Genomic DNA, 12676 nt, shown 5'->3' with positions numbered 1-12676 from the left:
GCTTAGTTCTAGAGTGTTGGATGGGATTTTTAGTGAGACAAATAGCACTAGTATTGTCACACTTGATAGGAATGGTACCTACTTCAATTCCATAATCAAAAAGTTGTTGTTTCATCCATAAAACTTGTGCACAACAACTACCGGCTGAAATGTATTCTGCTTTAGTGGTAGATAATGCAACACAATTTTGTTTCTTTGAAAACCAAGAAATCAGCATATTTCCAAGGAATTGGCAAGTACCGGAGGTGCTTTTCCTATCTAATTTGCATCCTCCATAATCCGCATCAGAAAAGGAATGCAAGCTAAAGCTAGAGTCTCTAGGATACCAAAGTCCTAAACTAGGAGTGTCCTTAAGGTATCTAAAGATTCTCTTAACAGCTAGTAAATGTGATTCTTTAGGACATGATTGAAACCTAGCACACAAGCAAACACTAAACATAATATCCGGTCTACTTGCGGTTAGATAAAACAATGAGCCAATCATGGATCTATATAATTTAAAATCCACACATTTACCTCCTTCATCTAAGTCAAGCTTTGTTGAAGAGCTCATTGGAGTGTTATGAGGTTTCCCATTTTCCAGTCCAAACTTCTTGAGCATATCTTTGACGTACTTAGCTTGATTAATGAAGATGCATCTTTTCTTTGCTTGATTTGGAGTCCCAAGAAAAATGAGAGCTCCCCCATCATGCTCATCTCAAACTCACTTTGCATTAGCTTAGAAAATTCTTGGCAAAGAACATCATTAGTAGAACCAAATATTATATCATCAACATAAATTTGAACTACTAATAAATCTTTACCTTTTCTCTTTAAAAACAATGTAGTGTTAACCTTTCCTTTTAAAAAACCTTTTTCAATTAAAAAATTTGACAATCTTTCATACCAAGCTCTAGGAGCTTGTTTTAAACCATAAAGAGCTTTTGTCAATTTAAAACATGATCCGGAAATTTGAATCTTCAAAACCTGGAGGTTGTTCCACGTACACTTCTTCTTTTATAAAACCATTTAAAAATGCACTTTTAACATCCATTTGATATAATTTAAATTCATTGAAACATGCAAATGCTAATAACATTCTAATTGCTTCCATCCTAGCTACGGGAGCGTATGTTTCAGCATAGTCTATGCCCTCTTCTTGAGTATAGCCTTGAGCAACAAGTCTAGCCTTGTTCCTCACTCTATTACCACTTTCATCAAGTTTATTTCTAAAAACCCATCTAGTACCTACAGTAGATTTATTACTAGGCCTTTCAACTAATGTCCATACTTTACTTCTCTCAAATTGATTTAATTCTTCTTGCATAGCCATAATCTAATGTTCATCTTTTAATGCTTCTTTGATGTTCTTAGGCTCTATGCATGAAATAAATGCAACATAATTACAGATATTTCTAAGAGAAGATCAAGTAGTTACCCCTTTTGATGGATCACCTATAATTTCACCATCCTTGACATAGTTATACTCTCTTGGAAAAGATACTTCCCTTTCTTCACTGGTTGAATCCTCGAGGGGATCATGAGTTTCCTCATCTTTTGTTTCTTCCTTTGATGATGATTCTCCAACGTCATGTCTAACGTCATTTGCTTGTATAATACCTACATCATCATTAACAGAAGAATCCTTCCTCAGAAGGGGATTATCATCGAAAACAACATGTATAGACTCTTCTACAACTAAAGTTCTTTTATTAAATACACGATAAGCTTTAGAATTTAAGAAATAACCCAGAAAAATTCCTTCATCACTTTTAGCATCAAATTTGCCAAGGTTTTCTTTACCGTTGTTTAAAACAAAACATTTACATCAAAAAGGATGAAAAATAGCTAATGTTAGGCTTTTTATTTTTGAGAATTTCATATGGAGTTTTCTTTAAAATTGGCCTAATCATTACTCGATTTACAACATAATAAGCGGTATTTGTGGCTTCCGCCCAAAAATATTTTGGCAAATTATTTTCACAAAGCATGGTTCTAGCCATTTCTTCTAAAGTTCGATTTTTCCTCTCAACAACTCCATTTTGTTGAGGGGTTCTAGGTGCTGAAAAATTATGGCTAATACCATTAGAATTACAAAACTCAATAAATCCAAGATTTTCAAATTCAGTTCCATGATCACTTCTAACACTAGTGATAGAGTAACCTTTTTCATTTTGGATTATTTTTGAAAATGTGATGAAATTTTCTAATGCTTCATCTTTAGTACTTAAGAATAGAACCCAAGTGTATCTAGAATAGTCATCTACCAAGACAAATACATATTGTTTTCCTCCCAAGCTAGTAGTTCTAGTTGGCCCAAAAAAGATCTAAATGGATCAATTGTAATACTCTACTAGTTGATACATCATTAATAGATTTAAAAGAAACTCGTTTTTGTTTTCCTTTAGCACAAGCATCACAGATTTTATCATTATCAAATTTAAGCTTAGGCAACCCTCTTACTAAGTCTCCTTGAATTAACCGTTGCAAAACACTCATACTAGCATGACCTAGTCTCCTATGCCATAACCAACTATCATGCTCATCCTTAGCAACTAGGCATAAATTAGTCATATCAATAGAATCTAAATGCACCATGTAAATGTTTCCTATTTTATGACCAACAAGCATAATCCGATTAGATGCAATGTCAATGACTTTACAACCATTAATTTCAAATAAGACATTGAATCCTTTATCGCATAATTGACTAATACTCAATAGATTATGCTTTAATCCATTCACATATAAAACATTCTTAATTTGTATGGAAGAGGTATTACCTATTGTACCAATACCTTCAATGTGACCTTTTGAATTGTCTCCAAAAGTCACTTCTCCTCCATTTTTGGCGTTAAGATCAATGAACCGGCTTTTGTCTCCGGTCATATGTCTTGAGCATCCACTATCAAGGTACCATGAATTTGAATTTGTTTCCCGTGCCTTGTAGCAATGCTCCTTTCCCTACAAACATAGATTAATTTTTGATTTTTGGTACCCAAATTCTTTTGGGCCCATATTCATTAGTTTCCAAAATCCTAGTCCCCTTAGGTATCCATTTGTGTAGGATATTTTTATCTTTAGTAGTAATGAGTTCTTTAGGAACCCACATACTTCTAATGATTTTTCCATTAGAGGTTCTTTGGGGACCTCTATGATTGTAGTTTCTAAAACTTTTTTTAACAAAGTTGGATTTTGAATTTCCACCTTTTTCAAAATGTTTTGTTCCAACTTTATCAAAAGAAGTTTTAAGATCATCAATTTTCTTTTGATGATCATCATTGATCTTTGAAAGTAAATTTTGCAAATCTAAATTTTTCTTTTCAAACTCTTCTAGTTTGATTTGCAAATCTTTGATTTTACTTTCAAGATCGTTGTTGGTTTTGGATATGAGTTTGTTTTCATTTTTCAATTTTGAAACATCATTTTTATATTTTAAAAACAATTTCTCATAATCCGAAGCCAACCCATTGTACTCCTCAAATAACTCATCATAAGATAAATCATCAAAATCGGATGAGTTAGAGGTTACCTTAGAAACTTCCCCGAATGCCATCAAGCACAAGTTTGCTACTTCTTATTCCTCTTCATCAGAACTTTCTTCATCGCTCCATGTAGCCACATGAGCCTTGTGCTTATTCTTTGATTGACCCTTTTTCTTCAATTGTGGGCAATCATATTTGACATGCCCCGGCTTTTTGCATTCATAGCAAATGATTGGGTCCTTCTCTTTTGGTTCATTTTTTAGACCTTCGTTTCGTTTGAATTTTCTTCCTTGGTAAGGTCTCATCATTTTTCTGAACTGTTTGGCAAACAATGCCATTTCCTCGTCATCATCATCATTATTAGAAGTACTCTCATCTTTTGTGGATTTGAGAGCAACTCTAATATTTTTCTTCTTCTCCTTTTCCTTTGGTGTCTCTTCAACTTTATCAATGTCCACCTCATCTTCAAGCATCATCTCATGAGTGAGGAGTGAACCGATAAGTTCTTCAAGAGTCAAGGACAATAGGTCCTTAGACTCGATGATTGCCGTCTTCTTTGATTGCCATGATTTTGGGAGGGAGTAGACTAACTTCCTCACAAGCTTTTCATTTGAGATGATCTCTCCATATGATTTGAGACCATTGACAATCGTTGAAAATCTATCCGTCATAGCTTTGATGTCTTCATTTGGTTTCATCCTGAAATTTTCATAGCTATGCGTTAGAATACTAATTTTTGATTTCTTTACCTCATCTGTACCTTCATGTGTGACTTGAAGCTTGTCCCATATTTCTTTGGCGGTTGTACACGATGAAACTCTTCCGTATTCATCTGGTCCAAGAGCACAAAAAATAATATGGATGTCTTTGGAGTTGAGCTGGAACATTCTTGTCTCTCCTTCACTCCAAAATCTTGGATGAGTGAGAGGTTTGATGTATCCTTCTTCTACAGCATTCCATGCTCCCATGTCACTTGCTTGAATGAATTACATCATTCTATTCTTCCAATAGGCATAGTTAGCTCCATTGAAGAAAGGAGGCTTGTTGACGGGCATCGAATTGAGACCGGAGTCGAAGTTTGAAGTGGAGGCCATTGATGACTTTAATAATCGATATAAATCTTCCCAAATCGACTCAAGAGGCGATTAAACCTTCAAATGAGTTAGGCTCTGATGCCAATTATTGAGTTAATCGATCGACGAAATCGGCCAAGAGGGGGTGAATTGGCAATTAAAAATTTTGTGGAAGCTTTTGCAGAAAAATTGAAAGTAATTGCACAGCGATTTACAGTGGTTCGACTTTCTCAAACAAAGTCTACGTCCACTACCTTAGCTATCCACACTAAGGATTTTCCAACAAATTCACTAATTTGTTCTTTCTTTTGAGGCCAAAGAGATAACCTTACAAAATCCCTCAAGAGTATACCCCAACTCTTGAGAACACTCTTTTTCCCAAAGAGAAGATTACAAATTTGCAAACTTACAAGAAAACCTCACAAGGTAAGATGTTTGCACAATTATAGAACAAGAAAAGAACACTCAAAGATAATTACAAATGAGCACAAATGGTGTTCTTGAAAGCAAAATGAATATTGAAAGGAAAATTGGCTTGATTTGCACAAACTTGGTGTTTGATGCTTTCTCTCTTGTTTCTCTATGATTTCTTTTTGATCAAGGGCTTCAGAACTTGTTTAAATACACCTTGAATCTCTTCTGAACGTTGGGGATGATTAGTGAAGATCATATAGCCGTTTTAGTGTGAAAACAATTAATAAAACAGTTTGGAGCGTGGGGGGAATCGGTACCCCCTATGGGGAATCGATTCCCTAAGTGTAAAATTCAAATATTTCGACCGTTGAACAAGGGGGAATCGGTACCCCCTATGGGGGAATCGGTTCCATCCGAGCATTCTGGAAATCTCGGAGCCAAACCATTCAGGGGGAATCGGTACCCCCTTGGGGGGGAATCGGCTCCCTCTGAGCAATCTGGAATTTTTGGCTTTGAAATGGTTCGAAATACTTTGAAAGATTATTTTGAAATTGTTTTAAGATTAAAACTTAATTTTACACTTAAGTAAGGATTAAAAATGATTTTTGAAATATTTTGAGTAATGTTTTGATATTCGAATAATTATATCGAATATACTTAGAAAATCATTTTGGAAAATCTTAAAATTCATTTAACTTAATTTGTTATATCGAAATATCAAAATGTTTTCAACACATTATATAATGATATAAGTATGCCTTTGCATATTAGACTATGCTTGAATTATCATATGTTATCACTCACTTGCATACTATATGATATTCATGCATAACCTATGTCCACATCTTATACTTAGCTAAATTCATGCATATGTTATGTTATGTTATGCTATGTTATGTTATAGATTGTTTCCTTAAGTTTGCAAATCATTTGAATTCATTAGTTAGGTGTGCAACATGTATTCATTGCATTCTTAGCCCATTCCCTATCTAATTGATTATTTTCATGCTTCACTTAGGTGTATTAGATGTTGAGGCAAGTTATGGCAACTTGGAGACAAATAATACAAGATATGACAACTCATATTAGCTCATGGATAAGGAATGTTAGCTCACCTAGCTTAAAGGAGCTTAATGAAACTTAAAGGACAACTAAAAGAGTTGAAGGGAAGCTGAACTTTGTTAAAGAATAGTTAAAGATCAAGTAGCTAAGCTGAGAACTAAAGGCAGTTGGAGGTAGCTGAAGTTTTAGTTGGGTAGTTAGAGTGTCATTATTCTAATCATTCATGAACCATTCATGAATGACGTGTGCATACAAGGAACAAGGAAGTCGAATCATCATGTTCATACAAGGGATCTATGTTCATACAAGGAAAATGAACTATCTCATGTACCTACATCAAGGGAGCTGAATCTTCATAATACAAGGAGAATGAATTCGACCAAGGGGAGTGGAACTACATGAACATTCAAATACAATCACTCATTAAATACATCTATGTTCACACCTAGCCGTGTATTATATCTTAGATCCTTAACACCTATAAATAGTTATGCCATTGGCATTTAATGGCAATTAATCATATTCATTTTAATTAAGTTATTCTTTGAAAGGTTTCTCTCTTTAAAGTTATTTGCTGAACTTTATCGATTTATCATTCATACTTTTAGGTCACTCCCATCTTGTAATACCCTATGTTAGTTTTATCGTTGCTTTATCGATCAACCAAAATTATGCCAAGAGGGGGTGAATTGGCAAAATGAAAAATTTAATGATTATGGAGAGAAAAGATAGGAAATTTGCACAATGGTTTAAAGTGGTTTGACTTATCAACTAACTTTACATCCACTACCTTAGGTCCACAGTAATGATTTCTAACAAATTCTCTAATTTGTTCTTTCTTTTTCTACGCTCAAGAGTAACATTTACAAATCTCTATCTTTTGAATGGCTAAGATAAAACTAATTCTCTTTTATAAAAAGATAAAAGAAATGTAAACAAGAAAACCTCCAAAAGGTAGTTGTTTACAAATTAAGCTCACTAAAACACTCTATGTACAAGAGAAAATGAAAAATAAGATTGAATGAGCTTTTCTCTTGATGTAGATTACTTGGATAGGTGTTGTAACCTTCTTCAAGTGTCATTAACTTATTTTTATATGTTGGAATGAGTTTGTGATTGTTTCTAGCCGTTGGGGATGTTTTGGAGCCATTTGGGATTAATATTTCCTCAAAAATAAACAGCCCAGTATAAGGAGTATCGCTACTCGGGTGATGAGTATCGGTACTGTCTTTAAGAAACCAGTTGTTTTTTATCGTTGGGTTAAGTGAGTATCGATACTGATGTAATAGTATCGATACTGATGTAATAGTATCGATACTACTACACAATAGTATCAATACTCCTTTGATTATCAGTACCATTTTTACCTACTAGAATCTAATCATATTTGAAAACACAAGGCAATATCGCTATTGCCATGAGAGTATAGATACCTTTCTTACCATTGGCATCGATACTGCGAGAACAATATTGGTATTGCTTACCCAGAAAGTTAGTTTTGTGTTCAAATTCCAGTTTTATGGACTTTAAATTATTTTTGTAAATTTTGAATAAATTCAATTAAGTCCAAAAAAAATTTTCCCTTAAATTTGTTATATCAAAATAGGTTCAACACCCTGAACCTGATTGAGCATAAAGTGTCACATTGGGCTACCAAAGCAACCCTTGATTCTCAAAACATGTTCATTTTCTTTTCAAAACATACTGAATAGTACCAAATTTGACATACATGACAGTTATAAAAACACTTCTATAAATCGAAGCTCTGTGACACATAGTTTAAAGTTAAAATAATACAACTTAAAGTTATAAAATCTAAATATAATAATAAGGGTCCTATGAATACACATGCCCTTTAAAGTTACAGTTTAGTACTATGGGAGAGATGTTGAAAGTTTTACTGTGATGGTGCTCCTCGAACGGCTCAAACTAATAACTTGTGAATGGAAAACATCCGAACGTTGAGCTTACAAAGCCCAACAATATAATCATTAATCTAGAGCAACATTATGAGTCTCATAAGCATAAGCATGCTAAAGACATTGTACTAAGCAATAGGTGCATGCATGATCATAATCAAGTGTTACCTACTTAAGGTTTAATTGTTCTATCACTAAAGTATGAGTCTCACGCTTCCCTTAATCATATACTAAGGGTCTCTCCATGAGTAATCCTCTATTAGGTCTCTAAACCCAATGATTGCGATTGTTGTGCATTCTCTAAATACAACATGTGACTCACTGATGTGTATTATCTTAATGTAGCACTGACACTGCTATGTATTATCTGAATGTGACACGGACTAGTATCTGAATGCGACACTCTACTAGTATCTGGTCTCACATAGTTGTCAGATACTAGTTAATTGAGGGAACTCGATAGTCGCATAACATCGATAAAATTCCCATTAAGATGCTGAATGATCTCCCAGACTCATATAGTAATCAGGTAGATAATGGAGGGGGAACCTGGTAATCACCATTGGGCTTTGCAAGGTTAGCGTTCGGATGTTTCCATTCACAAGTTAATATACTGAGTCGTTCGAGGAGCACCGTCGCACCAGGATTTCCAACATTCCTCACAAAGTATTGTTTAGTTACTTGTAGTGGGCATGTGTAATCATAGGACTCTTACGTATGATGAATTGTAAACTTTGGGTTGTATTAATTGATTTAAATTATGTCATGAAGCTCCGGTTTATAAAAAAAAGATTTTATTATTGTTTTGAACTATTGATTTTTAAATGGTGAGCCACTTTGGTATATCCATGCAACATTCAAATCCTTTGGACTTCGGGTCAGACCCGATTAAGGTGTTACATTGAAACTAATTCGTACTATAATATTATAAATAATTACAATTAAATTTATACATAAACTCGAACAACTCGACTAGGCTCGACTTTAAAAACTTTCAAATTAAATTTGAGTAATAAAATATGAATCATCAACTCAATTAACTCAGAATCTTTTTATTCAACTCGACACAATCAAATACTCACTCTTAGTTACTAGGCAAACCAAAATAAAAACATAAAATTATGCGTAGCTTTCGTTACTTTTTGTTTCCAAATTCCTTTAAATTAAAAAATATTTTATATCTTAATATTAAAAAAATAATCACAAAATTTTAAAATTATTAAAAAAAATAATCACAAATTTTTTGTTTGAGTTTCATCATTATTAAAAAAAATATTACTCTTTTACGAATTTGTAGATTTTTTAATATTTTTTTTATAATTATTAAAATATTTTAGAATTTTAAAACACTTTTAATTATTTTTAATATTTTCTTATAATATTTTATATCTTAATATTTTAAAATTATTTTAAATTTTTGTAGTTTTATTTAAATATAAAATTTTCAAAAAATAAAAAAAAATGTTTTACAGTAACATCATTATACTAAGTGACATCACTAAAACCCATTAGATTTAATTATTAAATCAATAAAATTTTAAAGTACAAAAATTTAAATGCATAAAAAAACATATATATATATATATATATATATATATATTAAAAAAGAAAAGAAAAGTTGAGAGATTCCTACACCCTCAAACCAAAATGTTAAATGATCCTCTCAAGGCTAGAAATAACCAATTTCTAAATTAATAGAGCTTAATAATAATCTACAAAAGCAGTGTTGAAATCAAACTTTCATATCCATTTGATATTATCAAGGAGACATTCCTACACTACAGCATGTATCTTTACCAATACACAAAACTCGACGACTCCTACTTGTACTTGGTGTTGCATGTACACTTGCATCACTGAACGACTCTCCGTATGTATCAGATTCACAGTTCTTCCCCTCTACTTTCTCCATTGTATGGACGACCGAGTGCCTCGGATTCTCCTCTTTTATTCCGGGAAAGCACCACGTTGCGACACTCGAATCCGGGTTACACAAACTATCTTCCTGCACAATTTCTCCAATCCTGCACATTATGCTGAATGCCAAGCCTTTTAAGACACGAGAATATGCTTCCAGAATGGAATGTCCAACATCCTGTGCACCAATCATTTTAAGATAAATGCAGTATAAAAGTTGCCATCACATGTATGTATAATGAATTTTACTTTAAACACACCAAACTTACCTTGCCATACTGAATTTTCGTAGCATCCATAAAAGTTTGAGGAAGGTTTGGATATGCACTCTTTATCTGATGTAGAAGTGTTTCGGATCGGTCCACTAGTAGCCCCGCCTTATCTATTTCGGACAATGGATCCTTAACGAAAGACCATGATTTTCTCACTGGGGATTTACCTCTTGTTTGTTCTGTAAGTCTACCTTTCCATGCAAATTCAGCAGCTTCCAGCCTATTAATGACCTCAAGGGCATTATTTTCCGAATTTAAATTGAGCAAAACGTACATTTCCTCGACTGAGCTGGACTCGAGAGTCAAAACCTTGTACAATTCGTCACCGAGGCTTGCCTTCCCGGACTGCAAAAATGAGCTTGTAATCAGGGCTTCAAGCTATGACATAACATCACAGAAATATATCAAAATGATCCAACAGTGAAGTGAAGAATGCCCTGAAGGCACCGAGTATGTTCACCTTGGGAAGGGCATCCCTAATGATGGATGGGATAGGCATTTCAAGCAAAACATTTTCATTAATCGATGCCGCAGCCTTGAATACTTGAGATACCACCTTGCCTTTACATTGCAGCCTCTTCCTTTCCGTATCTGAGAGCCCGGTTTTCGGTACTTCTGGCAATGGAAGCCACCACCTCTTGCTCTCCCTTGAACTCTTGTTTCTTCCTTCTGCTTTGCTTCCAACTTCTGTATAAAAAAACTCGGAATTCACCATCGACTCCAGGGTTTCCTGACAATATTAAAAATTTAATCAGGTAAATGTGGGACGTGTTCCTAAAAGAATATACAAACTAGGAAGAGTAAATGGATCGCCTACTATAAGCATCGAATCCAACTTCTGAAGTGCCGGGAGATTCATGTGAACGTCCGCACGGGCTTTTGGAGTCATTATCTGCTCAAAAGAGAATTTACGTAAGTATCACTATATTGCAGAATGCACATTCTCGTTTTAATCGGAGCCCAACAACCAGAAGAGTACCTCCATGGTCCTGCCATTTGTGCCGTTTTGCTTAGCAGGCACTAACTCGAACATATATTTGGTAGGAGAGAGTAACCAATCCATTTCTTTTCGCCATTTGTTTTTCCTTTCTTCAGCTAGTGGCTCCAGTTTCCACAACTCACCAAAAACTGAAGCTGCACATTCGAATTTGTGTACCTTATACGTTGAAGACGACTAATGAAAGAAGCGGATTCTAACAGGAAAACACTGAACATTGTAAAACATACATGCTTTTCAAGTTGCAGCCCTTCCTCATTAAGCAGGTTTCCCATTGATGGGAGACAAAATGAATGAAATACAACATGAAGTACTATGATTTTCATGTTTAAAACACACAAGGATCTTGAAACAAACTCACCTGCAAGATTGTTATGGCATTCGACAAAGCTAAAGCAGTGGAGACTCCCTTACGTCCACCTGTAATATCTTCTCCCAATAGAAGCTTTGCAAAATTTGCTTTCATTGTTTCGACATCCGAAAATTGAATGGGATAAGAAGGTTTCTCTTTGACATAAAAATGCTTGTGGCTTTCTGAGAGCTCCCATTCATCCGAACCCTGTTCGTCTCTCTTCATCCACTTGGAAGAAAACGATCCGAACACATCTTTGCTAGAAGAACAGCCGGAGAAATGATCATCCAGGGAATCAGATGCACAACCATCTTCTCGGCTTGTTCTGCTTTCATTCTCATAAGACTGGTTGTTGAGAATGCAGCTCTCGAGACCATTATATGTCATTATCCCTGAAAATTCTAAATTTAATATCCATTTACTGAAATCAAGTCGAAAAGCAAACATACATGAGCTAAAGTTTATGGTGTATGATGTTCGAACTACATAAACATTGCGCAGAAATATAAGCCTTTTCATGACGGATTTGTTTGACATTTCATGGACGCTCCTAAAAGAAAAACAAGACAAGGAATCCCACGTGGCATGCTTTTGAAAATCCCATTTCATGTTTAGCAATTCGAGGTTTTTTAACGATGTGCGTTTCTCAAATGAATCGTGTGATGATAAACATGCAATAATAACAGTGTCCTTGCCAATTGGCACAAAAATACATGATAAAGTTTACCATTCAAAATAAAAGACGAGATTATATCAAAGGCAGAAGCTTCCCAAGTTTTAAGAGCTAGCACCAACATCCAAGAAGAAAAATTTGCAAATAACAAGTGCTCAACAGCAAAGCACACTCGAAAATAGGCGTGCACTACTTAAAAATCGGAAGTCAAGATGGCCTAAAGTTAAAAGGGGGCCATAAGTTTAAAGAGGATAATTTTATATATGTTCCTTTTACCATCCTTTTTTTTTTCTAGTGATAGGATGAATCTACTTTTTACTTTTGTCTGTTGCTTTGCAAAGTACAAGATGGAGCAAAATTCGATTAGATTTAAAAAAATGACGTTTTCAATTCAACTTGAAAAAGAAAACTAATCTAAATTGACTGAACTCGTAATTTAGTAAATTCGACTCGACTCGAAATAATTTTAAATTCAAGTCGAGCTATAAAATATAACTTGAATAACCTAAAATTTTTATTTAGTAAAATGATTT

General features: G+C 34.2%; 1 protein-coding gene across 1 annotated transcript; it reads right to left on the bottom strand.

Moving 5' to 3' along the window:
• Positions 1-9645: 9645 nt before the first annotated feature.
• Positions 9646-11888, bottom strand: LOC120199143 (rop guanine nucleotide exchange factor 14-like). The gene is made up of 6 exons (XM_039200332.1): positions 11480-11888; positions 11101-11277; positions 10939-11013; positions 10582-10851; positions 10119-10466; positions 9646-10027 (listed from the first exon to the last, which is right to left on the bottom strand). The coding sequence occupies exons 1-6, from the start codon at positions 11855-11857 to the stop codon at positions 9692-9694; spliced, it is 1584 nt and encodes a 527-aa protein (XP_039056263.1). The 5' UTR covers positions 11858-11888; the 3' UTR covers positions 9646-9691.
• Positions 11889-12676: the final 788 nt, after the last annotated feature.

The sequence above is a fragment of the Hibiscus syriacus genome, unplaced genomic scaffold (assembly GCF_006381635.1).
Source record: "Hibiscus syriacus cultivar Baekdansim isolate YM2019G1 unplaced genomic scaffold, ASM638163v2 tig00005377_pilon, whole genome shotgun sequence".
Lineage (NCBI taxonomy): Eukaryota > Viridiplantae > Streptophyta > Magnoliopsida > Malvales > Malvaceae > Hibiscus > Hibiscus syriacus.
This window is presented reverse-complemented; position numbering and strand designations above follow the sequence as displayed.

Excerpts from the sequence above, each read along its gene's own strand:
- LOC120199143 (XM_039200332.1), bottom strand. The coding sequence starts at position 11,857 with ATGACATATAATGGTCTCGAGAGCTGCATTCTCAACAACCAGTCTTAT. Across the intron at positions 10,852-10,938 it reads AGTTGGATTCGATGCTTATA|GAAACCCTGGAGTCGATGGT; the intron begins GTAGGCGATCCA and ends TAATATTGTCAG. Across the intron at positions 10,028-10,118 it reads CGAAAATTCAGTATGGCAAG|GATGTTGGACATTCCATTCT; the intron begins GTAAGTTTGGTG and ends ATTGGTGCACAG.